General features: G+C 45.1%; 1 protein-coding gene across 1 annotated transcript; it reads left to right on the forward strand.

Moving 5' to 3' along the window:
• The first annotated feature begins 4,779 nt into the window (after window positions 1-4,779).
• Window positions 4,780-8,240, forward strand: LOC125512812 (calnexin homolog). The gene is made up of 6 exons (XM_048677891.2): window positions 4,780-4,967; window positions 5,064-5,133; window positions 6,101-7,230; window positions 7,416-7,487; window positions 7,578-7,694; window positions 7,781-8,240. Exons 1-6 carry the CDS (start codon window positions 4,896-4,898, stop codon window positions 7,907-7,909), a joined length of 1,590 nt encoding a protein of 529 aa, XP_048533848.2. The 5' UTR covers window positions 4,780-4,895; the 3' UTR covers window positions 7,910-8,240.
• The last annotated feature ends 13,498 nt before the right edge of the window (window positions 8,241-21,738 follow it).

Below are 21,738 nucleotides of genomic sequence, written 5' to 3' on the forward strand. Positions count from 1 at the left end.
CTAAGGTGGCTTGCTTATCCAAAATTTGGCCTACTAAATTTTCAAGATGGGCAAACTGAGATTTCAAACCATAAAATTCCTTAGACATATCATCAAGCTCTTTATTCATGTACTCCATAAAACTTTTTTGTTCTTTAAGCTCGTTTCTGAAGAAATTATTATGCTCAAATTGCAAAGACATGAAGCTTCTAACGTTGTTCTCAATTTCTTCCAACCTTCTAAGGTGAGGATCAACGTTTTTAGGCAAGGCCATCAGGGCAAGCAGACACACAAGAGACAAGCAAAAAGAGACGAAAGGAAGAAGGGCGAACAGAAAAGAGGCGAATAAAACGGCAAGGGTGAAGTGTGGGAGAGGAAAACAAGAGGCAAATGGCAAATAATGTAATGCGAGGGATAAGAGTTTGTGATAGGTACTTGGTATCTTGACTTGGCGTAGATCTCCCTGGCAACGGCGCCAAAAATCCTTCTTGCTACCTCTTGAGCATGCGTTGGTTTTTCCTTGAAGAGGAAAGGGTGATGCAGCAAAGTAGCGTCAGTATTTCCCTTAATTTTTGAGACCAAGGTATCAATCCAGTAGGAGACTACACGCAAGTCGCCTAGTACCTACACAAACAAATAAGAACCTCGCAACCAACGCAATAAATGGGTTGTCAATCCCTTCGTGGTCACTTACGAAAGTGAGATCTGATAGAGATAATAAGATAAATATTTTGGTATTTTTGTTGTATAGATTGAAAAGTAAAGATTGCAAAATAAATGGCGACGGAAATAGCTAGTTGACGGGAAAATAATATGATGTAAAGTAGACCCGGGGGCCATAGGTTTCACTAGTGGCTTCTCTCAAGATAGCATATATCATGGTGGGTGAACAAATTACTGTTGAGCAATTGATAGAAAAGCGCATAGTTATGATGATATCTAGGCATGATCATGAACATAGGCATCACGTCCGTGTCAAGTAGACCGAAACGATTCTGCATCTACTACTATTATTCCACACATCGACCGCTATCCAGCATGCATCTAGAGTGTTAAGTTCATAAGAACAGAGTAACGCATTAGGCAAGATGGCATGATGTAGAGGGATAAACTCAAGCAATATGATATAAACCCCATCTTTTTATCCTCGATGGCAACAATACAATACGTGCCTTGTTGCCCCTGCTATCACTGGGAAAGGACACCGTAAGATTGAACCCAAAGCTAAGCACTTCTCCCATTGCAAGAAAGATCAATCTAGTAGGCCAAACCAAACTGATAATTCGAAGAGACTTGCAAAGATATCAAATCATGCATATAAGAATTCAGAAAAGAATCAAATATTGTTCATAGATAATCTTAATCATAAACCCACAATTCATCGGATCACGGCAAACACACCGCAAAAAAGAATTACATCGAATAGACCTCCAAGAACATCGAGGAGAACTTTGTATTGAGATCCAAAGAGAGATAAGAAGCCATCTAGCTAATAATTATGGACCCGAAGGTTTGTGGTAAACTACTCACACATCATCAGAGAGGCTATGGTGTTGATGTAGAAGCCCTCCGTGATCGAATCCCCCTCTGGCAGATCGCCGAAAAAGGTCCCCAGATGGGATCTCACGGGTATAGAAGGTTGCGGCAGTGGAAAAGTGGTTTCGTGGCTCCCCTGGATGTTTTTAGGGTATAAGAGTATATATAGGCGAAATAAGTAGGTCGGTGCAGCTGCGAGGGGCCCACGAGGGTGGGGGGAGCGCCTGGCCCCCCTGGGCGCGCCGCCCAACCTCGTGGCCGCCTCGCTGCTTCCTTGACGTCCACTCCAAGTCTCCTAGATTGCGTTTGTTCCAAAAAGATCCGCGCGAAGGTTTCATTCCGTTTGATATTCCTTTTTTGCGAAACACTGAAATAGGCAAAAAAGCAACAATTTGCACTGGGCCTTCGGTTAATAGGTTAGTCCCAAAAATAATATAAAAGTGCATAATAAAGCCCATTAAACATCCAAAACATATAATATAATAGCATGGAACAATAAAAAATTATAGATACGTTGCAGATGTATCAGCGCGCGGCCTCCCCTTGTGGCCCTTCTCTCCTTTCCACTAAGGCCCATGAAGGCCCAATACTTCCCCCAGCGAATTCCCGTAACTCTCCGGTACTCCAAAAATACCCGAACCACTCAGAACCTTTCCGATGTCCGAATATAGCCTTCCAATATGTCGATCTTTACGTCTCGACCATTTCGAGACTCCTCGTCATGTCCTTGATCTCATCTAGGACTCCGAACAACCTTCGGTACATCAGATCACATAACTCATAATACAAATCGTCATCGAACGTTAAGCGTGCGGACCCTACGGGTTCGAGAACTATGTAGACATGATCGAGACACATCTCCAGTCAATAACCAATAGCGGAACCTGGATGCTCATATTGGTTCCTACATATTCTACGAAGATCTTTATCGGTCAAACCGCACAACAACATATGTTGTTCCCTTTGTCATCGGTATGTTACTTGCCCGAGATTCGATCGTCGGTATCATCATACCTAGTTCAATCTAGTTACCGGCAAGTATCTTTACTCGTTCCGTAGTGCATCATCCCGCAACTAACTCATTAGTTACATTGCTTGCAAGGCTTATAGTGATCTGCATTACCGAGAGAGCCCAGAGATACCTCTCCGACAATCGGAGTGACAAATCCTAATCTCAATATATGCCAACTCAACAAACACCATCGGAGACACCTGTAGAGCATCTTTATAATCACCCAGTTACATTGTGACGTTTGATAGCACACTATGTGTTCCTCCGGTATTCGGGAGTTGCATAATCTCATAGTTATAGGAACATGTATAAGTCATGAAGAAGGTAATAGCAATAAACTAAACGATCATAGTGCTAAGCTAACGGATGGGTCTTGTCCATCACATCATTCTCTAATGATGTGATCTCGTTCATCAAATGATAACACATGTCTATGGTTAGGAAACTTAACCATCTTTAATTAACGAGCTAGTCAAGTAGAGGCATAGAAGGGACACTATGTTTGTCTATGTATTCACACATGTACTAAGTTTCCGGTTAATACAATTCTAGCATGAATAATAAACATTTATTATGATATAAGGAAATATAAATAACAACTTTATTATTGCCTCTAGGGCATATTTCCTTCAGCTTGGCCTTATACCCGCGGGCCTGCCCACTACAAAGGCTCTTGGAAAGACTTCCTGGTTAATGTAGGACGGACGGTGAGGGCTCCCTAAGTTCAGAGCTTCCGGCTAAGTCTTGTATGTGGCTTGTGGCTTGTGTTTGTCTCCTGAGGCTCATCTACCACTCGTGTGTCTGCGCAGTCCGAGGTTTAATGTCATGTAGCCTGTAGGTGGAAACGTCACGAGCCAGTTTCGTCTTGTCTTGCTAGATCGGGCTACTAGACTGTTGGTTCCGGCTCATCATGATGAGGACACCTCGAATCCCTCATCCCCATCTCGCGAAACGTGAAACCACATAGGACGTGGGGCTCGTGTCGTGTCGTGAGGCTCGCCGAATTACAGTAACCGCCACGACTCTAAAAGGGGGGAAAAGAGGATAAGTTTCCTTCTGCTTCCTTCTTCATCCCCGCGCATTCTGTCTATTCGCCTCTTCCACCATTGCCACGCTCCACGCAGCTTGCACACCTCCCTTCTTCAATTCTATGCACCCGTCGAGATGGCCAAGACTAAGGCCGGTCAGTGGCAGACCCGCGTCTAGTGCTCCACCCAAGCGATCGTGCCCGCAGAGCGGAAGCAGAAGAGGACCACTACCGATGGTGAGCCGAAGAAGTGGGTGGTGAACGAAACCAGGAGGAAGTGGTTCCCGTCGGCTGCCTGCATTGAGGAGCTCGACCAACTGGTGTCGAAGAAACCAATGCCGGTGGATCTGGTGCACAGGATTATCAGGAATGAAGCTCCGACCGACGACGAGCATGTGCTCCATCGAGAGTTTTTTGGGCGAGGGCTCAACTTCCCGCTGCATAGGAGACCACCCTTTCCTTCGCTCTTATTCTGTTTGATTGTCAGGTTATGTGCGGTGACCACTGGATGCCGAGCGGATTAAAATCAACACTGATGCAGGTATATCCACGGAGGCACACCTGTGAGGTGTGTGTGTGGGGGGGGGGGGGTCGCTAGATCCCCCTCGGCCTTCTTGGGCGCTTGGATCAAGCCATGACAGAGCATTATAGATCCACTTGCTGCGGAGGCCTTTGCTCTTCGTGAAGGTGTGTTGTTTGCCAAGCTTAGATGGTTTGCGTACGTGTGGAGGTGGAGATTAATAGCTTAGAAGAGGTGGTGAATCTCTGAAACTCACGCTGTTCTTCGTGCTTTATTACATCGCCAATACATATTTAAGAGCTAACTTTACAGCACATTTTATGCTATGCAAGTTTATTTGCACTTGTGACGGAGCGTTGGACGAACTCCCGTGGTTTTTTCTTTGGGGGGGTTGGTTTTCTGTCACCAGCCGCGTATGAATAAAGTGTTTTAGTTGCTAAAAAAAGACATGTTTTGAACAGAAGAGAAGGCCACTCGAGTCTCGAGGAAGATCTGACAAAGTCAGTGAGAGGAAAAAACCGCCCAAAGCTTCCACGTGGAGCCAGCGGTGGGTCCAGGCGTCAGCACGCGTACGTGGCGTCCTCCCGTTGGCCAACATCCCGTCCAAGCAGCCCCTGATTGGCCGGAACGACTCACGCCACGTCTCGCGGCACAGCTTCCCCGCCCAGCGCATCTCGGCCGTCGCAACCTCCACCCCGCCTCATCCCAGCCGTCCAGCCCCTCCGCATCGCCCCTTCAATTACGCCCGTCTCCTCCCCCAGCCTCGGTCGCTTCGAAGATCGACACCAGTGGAAGTTCCAGAGAGATCGCGGGGGAGGAGGATGATGGGAGGGCGCGCGGTGCTCCTGCTGGTGATCTCGGCGCTGTTCGCGCAGATCGGCGCGTCGGATCCGGTAATTGATCTCTCCGTCTCCGTGCCGCCGCATCCAGTTCTTTCTGTTTGCTTAATTTTGGGTGAGATTTGTGATGTTTTGCGTGTGGTTTTGCAGCTGTTCCACGAGTCCTTCAACGAGAGCTTCGACGGGAGCTGGATCGTGTCCGGCAAGGAGGAGTATAAAGGTAATTCTCTCGCCTTTACATTGTTTGCCTGCCTGTTTTGTTACATCTGTGAGAGATCCGTGCGTGGGTTTAGCGGGTGGTTGGGTTTCTGATCTGTTACGCGCGATGTTCCACTGGCTTATGAGGTTCTGAATCTGATCTACTAATTTTGTGAGACGATTTTATGTGGAATTCGATGCAATGGTTTAGTTGAGGCAGTGAGGAATTATCCCAAGCGATGCGTTCGGGGGGGTGAGATCCAGAACATGTTACATGTTGTGCCGCACGTATCAGACAGATATTGCCTTTGTTCCTATCGTACCTATGGTGATGCGTTAGTGCGGATCCGCTACGCTTCCTCTGCCATGGGCTTGTTGGTGATGATAAGCGCTCAACAGTTGTTAGCTTGTTAGTAGTCAGTTCGGCATTTCAGTATGGTAGAACAATGCGGAGGAACGAAGGCAGTATGTTTTGAGTCTGTATATCAATATCCACATGATTCTGCATCAGGTTAATTAAAATTGTTGCTGTATGTTCCATTTCCTTGCAAGCATGTCATATGGTCGACGGAAAATGCAGCACCTTGCTCTTAACCATGTAACATTACTAGGTGATTTATGGCTTGGCAACCTTATGACTTGATTTTTTTGATCGGGATTCTGATGATACAAATGGAATGGTGATTTGTGATGGTATACCGTTAGTTGACTGCTAGCTGTAGAATCATGTTCTTTGCAAGTCTTGTCTTATAGTTCATTCATGTTCATGCCCTCTTTCCCCCCTAATGAATTGGGGTTATGTGTTGAACTTATGCTTCTTGTTCTTTGATTGTATGCGTTGTTTCCCATGCCTTTCCTAGTTTAGGTTTTGCCAGGCAGCTAGCTTGTTGTTGTCCATTCGACTCCATTTCCTGTCAAAATTTGTTGTTCCCCAATACTTTTTGTATAGCACTTATATGTATCAAGTGTTGATATAATCTGCCATGCAGGTGTATGGAAGCACGCAAAGAGTGATGGCCATGAAGACTATGGTCTCCTTGTTAGTGAGCCTGCCAGGAAATATGCCATAATCAAAGAACTTGATCACCCGGTTATTTTGAAGGATGAGACAGTTGTCCTGCAGTTTGAAGTGAGGCTTCAGAATGGCCTTGAGTGTGGAGGTGCTTATATCAAGTACATCCGTCCTCAGGCTACCGGATGGAACGCCAAGGACTTTGATAATGATACTCCGTACACAATTATGTTTGGTCCTGACAAGTGTGGTTCAACAAACAAGGTTCACTTCATCCTGAAGCACAAGAACCCTAAGACTGGCAAATACGTTGAACATCACCTCAAGTCCCCACCCTCTGTCCCATATGACAAGCTCTCTCATGTCTACACGGCTATCTTGAAGCCGGATAACGAGGTCAGAATTTTGGTGGATGGGGTGGAGAAGAGCAAAGCAAACTTCCTGTCTGCTGATGATTTTGAGCCGGCACTTATTCCATCAAAGACTATTCCTGACCCTGACGACAAGAAGCCAGAGGACTGGGACGAGAGAGCTAAGATCCCTGATCCAGTTGCGGTGAAGCCCGATGACTGGGATGAGGATGCCCCAATGGAAATTGTGGATGAGGAGGCCACCAAGCCAGAAGGATGGTTGGATGATGAGCCTGAGGAAATTGATGATCCAGAGGCTGCTAAGCCTGAGGACTGGGATGATGAGGAGGATGGCGAATGGGAGGCACCCAAGATGGACAACCCCAAGTGCGAAGTGGCACCTGGATGTGGTGAATGGAAGAAGCCGATGAAGGATAACCCTGCCTACAAGGGCAAGTGGCATGCCCCCCTGATTGACAACCCCAACTACAAGGGAATCTGGAAGCCCCAAGAAATCCCCAACCCAGAGTACTTTGAGCTTGACAAGCCTGACTTTGACCCAATTGCCGCTATTGGAATTGAGATCTGGACAATGCAGGACGCCATCCTATTTGACAACATTCTTATTGCCGATAATGAGAAGGTAGCCACCTCTGTCCGGGAGAAGACATGGAAGCCCAAGTTTGATGCCGAGAAGGAAAAACAGAAGGCTGAGGAGGCTGCAGCAGGTGCATCAGAGGGCCTTTCTGAAATCCAGGTAATTCATTCTTCTGGCGTTTTCCAGACATTATGTTTGACATTCCTTCAGTGAAGTAACGAACTTTTCTTGACATTGTCAAACTCATGTTTTGTTCCATATCTCCAGCAAATATTTTTTACTGAATCCTTCATTGTATCTCTGCTTGCATGTTATCACTGACTGATTTGGTATGCACACTGCAGAAGAAGATCTTCGACATTTTGTACAAAGTTGCAGACATCCCGTTCTTGGAACCATACAAGACCAAGATCATTGTAGGGCTCAAAATCCTTTCTTATGTCCTGTGTTCAAACAGTTTGGTGTCTTCTCTGAAAAATGACATCTAATTTCTCTTTGTTTCCCAGGATGTGATTGAGAAGGGAGAGACACAGCCAAACATTACAATTTCGATTTTGGCCTCGGTTATCGTCGTCATTGTGACTGTACTCTTCAGAGCCCTGTTTGGTGGCAAGAAGCCAGTGGTACCATATTCTCTTGACACCTGCCATTGCTGTATACTGCTTAAAACCTGAACCAAACGACTGATCGTAGCTTCTGCTTCTTTCAGGCACCTGTGAAGCCTGCTGCTGAGACCAAGAAGCCCAGTGCCGTCGTACCTGATGCCGCCGCTGGAAGCAGCGGTGACAAGGAGGATGACAAGGATGCACCGCGCCGAAGGTCGCGAAGAGACGCATAAACTAACTCTTGGTGCCTTCACATTTTGAAGGACTCGGTTATAGCCTTTTTGAGAACGCCGCGAGTGTATAATCGAACCCTCTGCTGCTAGTAGCAACCTCTAGTTTTAAGTCGCTTGACATTACGAGCCGGCGAAGCTCGTGTTGTTCGGTTGTTTGTGTGCTGTCCTGAATCAGCTAGAAGAGATGTCTTTTTTTCCTTTCCTTTTGTTTTTTATTTCTTTTGTTTTATATCAGATGAAACATGAAGCTTGTGTTCGGTTGTTTGTGTGCTGTGCTAAATCAGGTACTCCCTCCGATCCATATTTAGTAGAAATTACTGCTTTTCATTCAGTTGAGTTGGTACCTAAGGTTAAATTAGAAGCGACCTTTTTGGTAGCTGCTCTACGAGTTGAAGGTGTCTCGGTTGACGAGTCTTTGTTAGCTTTACCAGATTGCAGCTATCTGCTTCCATCGGGCAATTGTCTCAAATTTTGCCACTAGTGGGACATTTGGTTTGCCAGTGAGTATTTGAAATGATTAAGTGGTGAGTGCAGTTCAAGTGATCATCATCTTGTATTTTCTCAATATATTTTTCTGATGGTAGCTGACAGGCATATAACTGATGATGTCTGAGGGAAGTGGAGTCATTTCCCTTCCAGACGCCTGTGTGGTCTTGTGCAAAGAGGTGGTTGAGGCACAAATTTCAACTCTTTCAGAGCAACTCCAACGGCCCGATCCAAACGGACGGTACTTTTGTTCGTTTTTTGTTTGTTTAGGCCAGCCGCCCGCCCGACGTCCGCCTTCTTTTAAATTTGGGTCGGCAGCGCGTCCAACGCACCGACCCATTTCATGACCGCGCGCGCTTAGATCATGCCAGCGACCATGTTGTCGCCCTGGTTTTGGCGCTCCAGCATGCGGAAAAGGTTCGCGCGCGCGCCGCGGCCGGCGCTTGTTATAAGAAGGCACTCCCTCCACACTCTGTCCGTCGCCCACTCGTCTCGTCCCCTCTCGCCGCCTCTGCGCCACCATGTCGATTCGCCGCCTGGGCGCTTCGGATTTTCGCGGAGTCCGCGAGCGCCGCTCTGGCGTCTTCTCCTCCGAAATCTGGTTTGGTGCGAAACGCCTCATCCTCGGCACCTTCGACACCGCAGAGGAGGCGGCCCGCGCGCACGACGTGGCGACGTGACGCCTCCTTAGGCCTCGTCAGCAGATGAATTTTCCTGACGTGTCAAGCCAGCGGGTGTATGATCTCGCGCCTCTCCCACGGCTTTTCATCGACGAAGATCGTCGTGTAATCGAAGGCGGTAGCGTCGCCTTGCCAACGCCGAGATGGACGTGGAAGCCATGGTGGTGTGGCACGAACGCTTCCCGCAGGACATCGTCGACGAGCGTCAGTTCTATAAGCAAAGGAGGACGGAGAGGGAGGCGGGGAGGACGGAGCGAGCCGCCTATCGGGAGGACAAGCGTGCGCGGAAGTAGGCCGCTCAATTGAAAATGAAGCTACGAGAAACGTCAGGTTGGGACTTCGAGGACGAGCAGTATGCTGACGCCTACATTCAGACGTCGGAGGAGGACATTACCGAGTCGGAGTCGGAAAGCGACGAGTAGTTGATATTTTCTTTTATCTGTGTACGCTAGAAGTATCTATGCATCCTTTTCTATCGAAAAAAATGGCCGGCGGCGTCGGCGACGAGGCAGGCGGGCGAGGGTGTGCTGTTGGATGTGGAGTGGCCAATGTGCCACCGACCAGCAGACCCGGGGAGAAGAGAGGGGGAGCGCGCGCGTCCGTCTCGTGTCCGCGCCGACGCAAATCCGGCTCAAAAATGGGTCGGGAATGGGTCGACAGGCGGACGAAATCGGACGCGCGTCCGTTTGGGTCGGCGCGTTGGGCCGACTCTTCTGTCCGCGCCGATCCAAACGGACGGCGGCGGACGAAATGGGTCGCTCCATTGAAGTTGCTCTCATGCCCTTGTTTGATGTCATTTACTCCCATTCCTAAATATTTATCTTTTTAAAGATTTCAAATTGACTATCACATACAGACATATATTAGAGATATATTAAAGTGTAGATTCATTTATTTTGCTCCATATATAGTCATTTATTGAAATATTAGAAAGACAAATATTTAGAAATGAAAGGAGTATTAAGAATATTTAGATCGCTATTCTAGTAATTTAAACGCTTTTATATTTTGTTTACGGAGGGAGTAGTTTGCTCCCTCGTGACTCATGTTCAGAGGGACTGTTAGTAACGCCGTAGATCTCCAAGTATGCTTGCTTCCCCACCCCCATGGTGCGAAGCCTCGATTCAGTTTGTTGTGTCACGTACTTGCTGGACTACATACGCATTTTGCAGGTAAAAGCGAGCCAACAGGGTCTGTTCGTTCTCTGAATTTACGAGCTGAACCGGTTCCTTCTTCGCCTCTAGGGACCGGCGATCCGTTTGCTTCAAGTTCCTAAGGTGGTAGATGTGTCTGTTTCCTGCTCGGTAATAACCTGTACAATGGTACTTTTTTAGGACTGTCAGATAAGATAAACTAGATAATATCCCGTGCATTGCGACGGGAATTTATACGAAAACTCAAAACGGTGCCCGGGCTCATCTGCTCCCTCTCAGAAAAAAATTCAAAAAAAATACTAGAAAAATTCAAAAAATTCCAAATTTTTTTGTGGTGGTAGATAATTTGACGCGTGCGGTGCGCCCCAAAATTCAACTTATTTGGACATCTGAGTAGCTCTCGGCAAAAAAGACAAATCAGGATCAAAACAGTGCGTGAACAGTAAACATTTTTACAGACCCTGATTTTGTCTTTTTTGCCGAGAGCTGCTCAGATGCTCAAATGAGTTGAATTTTGGGGCGCACCTCACGCGTCAAATTATCTACCATCAAAAAAAAAATTGGAATTTTTTGAATTTTTCTAGTATTTTTTTTGAATTTTTTTCTAAGCGTGGGTGCAGCTGAGCCCGGGTGCAGATTAGCCGCACTCGAGTTTATATCACTATATAGATGGAGAATCTATGGAAAGGGAAATAGTAAAACCATGGAAGGAACATATAAACATGTTCATTTGAACCTTCGATAGACTGATATGAAAAGTAAAAAGAAAGAGAAGGCAAAAATGTACCGTTAATGTTTGATGGAGCATTTTAGTTAGCGATAATGGAAAGTGGAAGTGGCGATGAAAGTACTTTTTTTAGGGATGCAGCGATGAAAATGGGGAATGTGTTTTTTTGAGGTGTTGAAAATGGGGAATGTGAAGTAAGCTTTATGCTCGTAGGCTCTGATGGGCCTAAAATCAGAAAGAAACAATTCTATTTTAATAATCAGAAGAGAAGAAAAAGGCGAAAGGGCAACACCATATCTAAAACAATATCAATTAAATTCGATTGATCTAAGTTTACCATGGTTATCTCAAAATATTAATTCAATTGAGAACTAAGATTATGACCAATAAACTACTGTCATGTACTAAAATAAAGGAAAGTCAAACAAAAAATTAAAAATAAAAGGAGATAGAGAGAGACCTCCTAAAATGTTTGTTTCATCCTTCTTGAACTTGGTTCATCGACTCATTATCCAGTTTCTTTATGCTATCGTCTCCCTTAAACTGCCATGCAGTGGGGCTAGCACTCGCACATAGATAAAAAAAATCGGATGCGGCAAGGTAGTTAAGAGGAGCCTGGTGACCCCAAAAAGAACCAATGCCAAACTTGCGGACCTATGCAAAACAATTAGGTGAAAGAAGTTTGCCCTATGCATAGAAGAGTTTAGTTGTTAAACAGTTAAATGAACAAAGCTTAGCAACAACAAACTAAGCACTTAGCATTGGAGACTTTAGTTGCTAAATTTTTTAATGCACATAGCACCCATCTTAGCACCTGTGCATTGAAAAAGGCCAAGTGTTTTGGTGCTTCGGGGATTGTGAGGACGTTGAGAGACCCACATATAAGGTTCTTTGATGCTTAGTTATTGCTCCTTCTTTCACATTTTTATTCATGACTACTCATTAAAATTTGTGAACATTAAAATACAAAACATTTTTAAAATTCACCTTTTCAGATTCATTAATATTTATTAAAATTCACTGATATTTAAAGTTCACTATTATTTTTAAAGTTTGTGAATAGTTTTCAAATTTGCAAACATTTTTTTAATCCATAAATATTTTTTTTAACATTCGTGATTTTTAAAATTCACAATATTTTTAAAATCCTTTAGCATCTTTTACTTAAACTAAAATTTTCAAATAAAAAAGAATAGCCAAATTTTTGTGAGCTAGTAGCAGGGCGAGCGGAAAAAACTACGCGAGCGAGAGGAGCAGGCAGCCAAGCTGAGCAAGTGAGGGCTTCATGGGCTGGCCGGGTTTTTTGGGGTTTATCTATGTTGGCTTCTGTTCTAATTATGTTATAGTGGGTGTTTTCTGTCGTTGTTATATCGTGTCGGGTTGCTGTTGGAGAGAGTATTTGCTCCGAGAGGAGAGTGGAGTTGTTTGGTGTGTGGTTGTGGTACCTTACAAGTTTCGGCCTCGATGTCAGCTGATGGTGGTTGTTTGAGCCTCTTGCAAACTTCTATTCCATGCTTAAACCATGTAACTATTTAGGTATTATAGTTGATGAGGTGGAGGAGAGAGAAACAATAAGAAAATGCGTCCTTCTTTTAATTAAGAGATGATCTCTTAGGTCATGTACAATGGTTGATAAAATAGTCTAATATTAGGTCCATCACGAGAAGACAATGAAACTTGATGTACAATTGGTCACTTCTTAGCCTTATCTCCGATTAGTAGATATTCCTAAATATGTGATGAAACTTTACTGTGATTTTTTCTGGACCAGAAGCAACCCTAGAAGGTTGGGGAGGAGGCCAGAAGCCTTACAGGAGAGCCACGAGCTCACCAGGCGCTCCCTGGGGGTAGGGTGCGCCCCCTGAGCTCGTGACTCCCACGCAACTCCGTTTGACCTAATTCCATCTTATAAATTCTCAAATATTCCTAAACCAACAGGGAGCCACCCGAAACTCTTTTTCCGCCGCCGCAAGCTTCTGTTCTTTTGCGATCCCATATGGAGGCCTTTTCCGATACTTTGCCGGAGGTGAAACCAATCACTGAGTGCTTCTACATCATCCTTGCCGCCTTTCGATGATGCGGGAGTAGTTGACCATAGACCTATGGGCCCATAGCTAGTATCTAGATGGCTTCCTCTCTCTGTTTGATCTTCAACACAATGTTTTCCTCGATCTCCTTGGAGTTCTACTCGATATAATCTTTTTTTTGCGGTGTGCTTGTTGGGATCCGATGAATTGTGGGTTTATGATCAGTAATTGAAAGTAATTGAGTCTTTTCTGAACTTTATTATACATGATTGTTATACCTTTGTATTTATCTCCGATCTATCCGTTTGGTTTGGCCAACTAGATTGATTTATCTTCAGTGGGAGATGTGCTTTGTAATGGGTTCAATCTTGCGGTGCTCAATATCCCAGTGACAGAAGGGGACAAGACACGAATTTGTATTGTTGCCATTAAATGTAAAACTACGAGGTTTATTCATATTGGTTGGGTCTACTTTGTCTACATCATACCATCTTGGTTAAGGCGTTACTCTGTTTGTCATGAACTTAATACCATAGATGAATGCAGAATAGCGGTCAATTGGTGGAGTAATAATAGTAGATGCAGTCAGGAGTCGGTCTACTTGTATCGACGTGATGCCTATATACATGACTATTGCCATGAATACGTCATAACTATGCATTTTTCTATCAATTGTCCAATAGTAATTTGTTTACCAACCGTATGTTATGTGTTCAGAAGAGAAACCTCTAGTGAAAATTATGACCCCCGGGTCTACTTTTATCATATTATAAAAATAAAAAATATCTTGCTGCAATTTATTTACTTTGATTATTTTGCAATTTATCTATCTACCTATACAAGATTTAATCCTTACAGGTAACGAGCTCAAGGGGATTGAAAACCCTCTTGCCCGTGTTGGATGCAAGTATTTGTTTTTGTGCGTGCAAGTGTTGTTCACGAGGCTTTGCGTGATTCTCCTATTGGTTCGATAAACCTTAGTTCTCACTGAGGGAAATACTTATCTCTACTGTACAGCATCTCCCCTCCTATTCGGGGAAAATCCCAACACAGCTCACGAGTAGAACCCAACAAACACACCGCGAAAGAAGATTACATCGGATATTACTCCGAGGAGAACACTGTATTGAAGATCAAAGAGAGAGAGGAATCCATCTATCTAATCACTATGAACCCGTAGGTCTGTGGTAAACTACTCAAACATCATCGAATGTGCAACAAGGTTGATGTAGAAGCCCTCCGTGATCGATTCCCCCTCTGGCAGAGTATCGGCGGAGGCCTCCAGATGAGATCACGAAAGAACAGAGGCTTGCAGTGGTGAAATAATCGTTTTGAGTCTCGCTCGGGTGGTTTTGGGATTTTTGGGAATTTATAGAAGTGAAATTAGGTCAAACGGAGCTACGACGGGCCCACAAGCTCAGGTGGCGCGCCCACCCCTCGTGTGAGCTTGCAGCTCTCACGTATATCTTCTGGCCTCCTCCCGAAGCTTCTAGAGTCCCTTCTGATTCAGAAAAAATCACCGTAAAATTTCATCATGTTTGGACTTCATTTCGTATTGTTTTTCTTTGAAACAATAAAATAGCAAAAATAGGAACCATCACTGGGCACTGAGTTAATAGGTTAGTTACCAAAAATGATATAAAATTATATATAAAGCATACAAGATTGATAATATAATAGCATGAAACAATTAAAAATTATAGATATGTTGGAGACGTATCATCCAGTTGTCGGTCTCACCACCAAGAGAGAGAGAGAGAGAGAGAGAGAGAGAGAGATGGAGTGGGCTCGCTCTTGCAGGGCTGCTGCCCTAAACAATGCACTTGGACGAGAGATAGTGATGGGCCAAGCTAGATGGGTTTCTAGACTGTGAAGGCTTTAGGTATTTCTGTTTTTCCTTTTTGAATATTTAATTTGATCATAAAACCAAATCTATTCCAATTGGAAATTTCAACACAATAAAACAAATAAAATATTTGAATCTTAGGATAGTATTTCCAGCTCAAATACTAAGTAAAATACATATAATATTGTTTACAAATTTTATTTTGGGCTTTATAAATGTTCCCTAAAACTTAACTTAGGGTTAAAATAATTACCAAAATATTTTTTAACACCAAACAAATTTTCAAATAACATTAAAAAATTCCAACTATTTTATATTGAAGGTGCCATCTTACCTTCTCTCATTTAATTTTCTTTGCTGGATTTGTTTCAAATAATGAAATCCAAAATGAATATTTGGGAAACTCCTTTCATTCCATCTCATTTGAATATTCAATAAATCCAAAACTTTCAAATCTTATTCAAATTTAGCTAAGAACAAGCATCAGAAGCAAATTTTTGATTAATCATATTTAAATAATGACATTCGTAAATTCTAAATTTTGGGATGTTACACTATTTCTGTAAGGGTTTTTCTACTAGTGTTGCCATCAGTTAGTTCCACAACAACAAGACGAGGCTAAATATGCAAAATTGTGAACTAGCGAATTTTTTATGAGAAAAATCTCGACAAAGAACTCAACAATAATATTTTATGTTTCAAATGGGTATGTATCTTTCCTACTCTATTTCTCATGCGCGTCCAACATGGACCAAAAATAGAAAAATAATAAGATGACTTGTATTGGAGGAAAGTAATAGGGGATGTAACAGATCTGAAGTACATAATTTGAGCCCAATTTGATAGGGTTGAGCTACATACTCCACATATTCCACATCTTAATATGGCAAAGTTTTAATCCCACGTTGTCCTTATAATTTTGTCTCGCTGAATGGTGGCGAGACTTTGTTTCCCCGATTAACATGGGGTCTCCTCGGTAATTTCTTGACGTAGAATTTCTAGGGAATCTATAATTTGTATAGTATAGACGTGTCAAAAAAGTCATGTCACTAATCAGTTTGTTCCAACTGGCTTTTATGCTCCTAGAACTATGTCTCCCTTAAGTATGTATGTGTTATATGTGAGCTAATTGGGCACGACTATAGCCACATGTTTTGCGCCAACACAAATTTGCAAGAAGGCATGTCTAACAAGAAAGCTAGGGTGATGGTTAGTGCCGCAGTCACCACAAAAGACTTAAATCTGCCATGTGTGAGTGCTGCCCGAAAAAATGTCCAATCTGGATGGATGGATGATCTTGTAACTTTGAGGACTGCAACCTATGAAATTTCTGGAAGACGCCATTGTCCATAAATGATTACCGTTATTTTTTTTTAGAAAAGAAGGACGACCCCCGGCCTCTGCATCTGGGCGATGCATACGGCCATTTTATTAATTATTGACATAAGACCGTACAGAGTCATACAACAATAAGTCAAAAGCCACCAAAACAAGTAACAACTGTCGCTATCTCTATCCAGTTGATGTAGGGGCGCTGAAAGTCTGGGCCTAATACCAAACAGACCACGCAGCCAAACCTAAACATCTAAAGACTTGAGGTCCCACTCAGGACGCCTGCCTGGTATGGGCACCCACCAGTCCGGCGTGCTTCTCAACCAGGACCCCTACCGGGTATGAGGCCGCCGCAGCCGCCTGCCACCAATCCATCTTCAGAGCTGTACTGCTGCACCGACCTTGCCAGGCCTATCTGCCATCAACGCCACCATGACGCCAGACAACTTCCACCTCCTGCACGAGTCCATCTCCGCGCATCAGACGCCGAGTCTCCACAGCGCCACGCCGCCGAGATCCGCCACCATCAATATATAAGATGAAGCACCGCTTGTGACGCCCGGATAATTAAGCTACAGTAACTCTCTACTAATGATGCCACGTCACCACGCTCACTGTTGATAAACTCGCGTTGAATCAAACTCCGTTCGAATTCAAATTTTAAAATGAAGTCAAACAATAAAAGTTTTCGAAAATCAAAACTGAAGTGTTCTAGAGGTGACATATAATACATAGGTAATTATGGTGATGAAGCCACATTTTTATAAAATATGTAAATGCTCCAAAATAAGTAAAACATTGGCTATAACAATTGAAATAATGCCTTCTATAATTTTTAAATTGTTAAACTATTCTATTTGGGGGCCCAACCTTTTTGTGGCAGAGGGCTAGACCATGACACTAATTTAGGAGTTAAATACAGTATTTTACAAGACTATAATAAATCAAAAACTAAGGTAAAACGAAAAAGGAAAATAAGTAAAAAGAAAAAGAAAACACAAATAAACAAAAACCAAAAGAAACAAAAGGAATGCCCGTCGCTGGGCCTCGGCCCAGCTGGCCACTGGGCAAGCCAGGCCGGCCCAGCCGGCGCCCCCCTTAACGCCCACTCCCCCTCGTGAGCGTGACCTAGATCGGGTCAACCACCCCCCCACTCCACTCCTCCCGCACGATCCCACCCCGCACTCCCTCACGATCTCCTACGCCCACCTCCGTTGCGCCAGAGCCCTCCCCCGCCGACACCTCGTAGTACCCGCCCGCCCGCCGCTGCTCCCGGCGGCAAGGCGAGGCTCCCCGCGTCGTCGTCGCCAGCGCCCCCGTGCTGGCCCGCAAGCATCACCACCTGCTTCCGCCCCTGCAACACGCCCCTGTCGCTAGCGCCGCGGCTGCTCCGCGGCTCCCTTGGTCACGCCCGGCCGGCGCCTGCCAGCGCGCGCTCGCCCAAGCCGCCTCCTCGCCGGAGAGGGACGGATCCCGGAGGCCCCGTCACGGATCCGGCCTCCCTCGCCTTGCTCCCCTCGCCGGAGTCCCCTCGTCGACCGACGCCCCCTCCTCCGACACCGTCGGCCGCAGCCGCTAACCTCGTCGTCGATCCGCTCGGCCCCAACATCCTCCGGCTCCATCGAGCACCCTGCCGCTTCCGCTGTGAGCCTCCGTCCCTCCACGGCCTTTTCCCTCTCCTCCCCATGCCCTCCAGTGCCGGTTGTCGCTAGCTCCGCCGTAGTCGCCGCCTTCCATTGCCACCGGCGCTATTTCGGCCGCCCCTAGCTTCAGACGAAGGCACCCTCGACGCGACGCCTCACGCTTATCTGTTTGGCACCCGGGGCTGCCCCTTTTGGTCGCCAGAGCCACTGGCTTCGCGCGGCGCCGCCGTTCACTGAACTCGCCGTCGGGCACGCACACGTGCACACACGTCTGGCAGTGGGTTGACCCACTGACGTGTGGGCCCGCCCGGATTAACCATTCCCTTAACCACCTAATTAGAACCTAATAAAACTGTTTAGTTGAGTAACCGAAAATGACATGTGGACCCATTTCATTTAAAAGCCTGTTTAAAAATATCTATGTCAATGACATGTGGCCCTCCACTTAATCTGTTAAATTAATTAAATTGTTGATTTCCCCTGTCTCTATGACCGCCGGGTCCCACCAGCCAGTTTGACCAGTCAACGTTGACCTAGTCAACTGCTAACTGGACTATTGACTTTGACCCTGACCCCACCCGTCATACACTGTGGCTAGCACTGCATTATGTGGCAAAAGTGTTACTAGTTAAATTTGGAATATAAATAAATCCATAAATTGAATAAACCTTTGAAAATTAATATAAAATAAATCATAGCTTGTATGGAAAAACTTTGTACATGAAAGTTGCTCAGAACGACAAGACGAATCTGGATACGTAGCCCGTTCGTCAGTCACACATCCCTAGCATAGCGAACACGCAACTTTACCCCTCTGTTTCATCTGACCGAAAACGCGGAACACCGGGAATACTTTCCCGGATGTTTGCCCCCCTTCACCAGTATCACTTACTACCGCGTTAGGTCACCTCTAGCATCGCGCCTTGCCATGTCATACTTTGATTGCTCTGTTATTTATTATGTTCCCCCTCCGTTACTTCTTTCCGGTAGACCCCAAGACTGCCGGCGACCCCCAGTTCGACTACGGAGTTGACGACCCCTCTCTCTTGCCAGAGCAACAGGCAAGCCCCCCCTTTGATCACCAGATATCGCCTACTCTTCTCTATACTGCTTGCATTAGTGTAGTGTAGCATGTTACTGCTTTTCGTTATTCCTATCCTGATGCATAGCCTGTCCTTGCTACTACTGTTGTTACCATTACCTGCTATCCTACTGCTTAGTATAGGATGCTAGTGTTCCATCAGTGGCCCTACACTCTTGTCCGTCTGCCATGCTATACTACTGGGCCGTGATCACTTCGGGAGGTGATCACGGGCATATACTATATACATTGCACTGTTACATTACCTGTGATACTGTTCGGAGATGGGGGCTGAAGGGGCAGGTGGCTCCATCCCGGTAGAGGTGGGCCTGGGTTCCCGACGACCCCCGACTGTTACTTTGTGGCGGAGCGACAGGGCAGGTTGAGACCACCTAGGAGAGAGGTGGGCCTGGCCCTGGTCGGCGTTCGCAGATACTTAACACGCTTAACGAGATCTGGGTATTTGATCTGAGTCTGGCCATTTGGTCTATACGCACTAACCATCTACGCGGGAGTAGTTATGGGTATCCTGGCGTCGTGGTATCAGCCGAAGCCTTCGTGACGTCAGCGACTGAGTGGCGCGCGCCGCATTGGATCGTAAGCTCGCGCTTGTATTAAGGGGGCTAGATCTGCTTCCGGTCGCGTTCGCAACGTGCAGGTGTGCTATGGGCGATGGGCCCAGACCCCTGTGCGCTTAGGTTTAGACCGGCGTGCTGACCTCTCTGTTGTGCCTAGGTGGGGCTGCGACGTGTTGATCTTCCGCGGCCGGGCATGACCCAGGAAAGTGTGTCCGGCCAAATGGGATCAGGCGTGTTGGGGAATGTGATGCACCTCTGCAGGGAAATTAATCTATTCGAATAGCCGTGATCTTCGGTAACAGGATGACTTGGAGTTGTACCTTGACCTTATGACAACTAGAACCAGATACTTAATAAAACACACCCTTCCAAGTGCCAGATACAACCGGTGATCGCTCTCTCACAGGGCGACGAGGGGAGGATCATCCTTGGCCGAAGTCGAGTCTAGACATTGCAAAACTTTTACTAACATGGCTGTGCGGCCCATGGGCCCACGTCGCCATTGGGTGGTATTAGGATCTTTTACTTCTCGATCTTTACTCCGGGATTCTGAACTCTCTTCTATTCGGGCTAAATAATTTTTTACTAAAATCTAACTTTAGGTTCTCGAAAATACTTTCTCTCGGAGAGCCCCTTCAGTCCAGATGATCGCCGACTGCACTAGAATATTTCGAAGATACCCTCCGATTCTCTCGAGACCTTGTGTCCGTTGCTTTTGCAATTCTCTTCCACCGAAATATCCCTATGGATAAATACTTACACCTGTCGTTCTTACTTTTATTCCCAGTTGATCTTGTTATTACAAGATAACCCAAAATTCTCTATAATGTTTCGAGTATACTTTATGCCCACTGCCTTGCAGTTCCTTGCCACCTGAATACCCCTACGGATAATTCTCGCACTTATCGAGTATCCGCTCATCCCCCAGTTGTTCATGTGTTTCACAATGGTCATCGAAATACTATTCGATCCTCCAAAATCCTTAGTAGCTTATTGCTCTGCAATACTTGTCTGCTTGCATGATGGATGCTTTCCATATGTCTGGCAATATTCGTTAGTATCCTTAGACACCGTCATTTTGATACCTTTGATTCAACATGAGTGCGAATGCACGCAATCATCAGTTGATCCTTCTAAATTATCTTTCCGGCTCAGACATCATTTTAAACATGAGCTGGTTCTCAACAAATCCAATTGCCGTCGATTGTACCCCTAAGGCTATTCAACTTATCCATCCCTAATCAGAACATTGCTTCTGATCCCTTGAATTGAAAATCATAATTCCTTTGCATTTGTGCTCTGGATTAGTCAGTTGTTTCCATAATCCAATGCCTTTGCATTGTTACTTCCTCTGGTTGTGTGCCGATGCGCACGTCGGCTCTGTTATGGACCGGCAGATCCTTTAATGGATTTTATCCGACAGCGTCCTTCATATTCAATGACCTTGTGAGCCTTCCCTCGGATACATAATGCCTTTGGTAAATGGTATCATCTACTTTCTCAACCTTGCTCTACTTTCGAGCTTGTAATATTTACTCTTGAAACTTGTGGTATATGTTTCTAAGAAGCCCCTATGGGTTGAACATATGCCTTCTCTAAACTGTGTGAACTCGAAAGCTTTCGCGAGTCATACACCTCTGGTATTTTGCCAGATAAAATTTCAAACACTACAACTTCTTCGAAAGTGAGAAGTGAATGAAAGGTTATGCATTGGAGAAGTGGGAGTCGACCTTTAACCTTGTGTTCATGCCCATGGACACGATGTAGATCTTATAATTAAAGCTTCTCTTAAATTAAATTATTCCTTTGGTATAAGTTCATCTTATATCCGGGATCTGGCCTTTGCAATTATGGTTCCGACCATATTTTCTCCTTATACCATTTCTCGGACAAGTTAAAGCACTTGTCTTTTGCTAATCAATACACCAGTCCAACCTCTACTTTGATCTATTGTCGAGTATTACCCTTTGGTATCTCGAGAATATCTAAGAATTGTGTTGCATCTTATGAGTTCTTCATCAGCTATCATTTCTCACCGATTCCAATTTTTCATGGGTACTGAGACGTTAGTCGCTCAAGAACACCATTATGTGAACCGATTCCGCACTCTGGTTCGATAACTCTAAGTAATCTTGGTTGCTTACGAGTTTAATAATCCTTCAAGTCATTCCAAGCCTAATCGACTATATCATTATTGTGTTGATTTTATCGATGCTACCTGGTTCTTAATCCCGGAGCACAACTTCCGACGATGAGCTAAGCTTACGTCGATCTT

Source organism: Triticum urartu, chromosome 6A, assembly GCF_056163025.1.
Source record: "Triticum urartu cultivar PI428250 chromosome 6A, HENAU_Tu73, whole genome shotgun sequence".
Taxonomy (NCBI): Eukaryota; Viridiplantae; Streptophyta; class Magnoliopsida; order Poales; family Poaceae; genus Triticum; species Triticum urartu.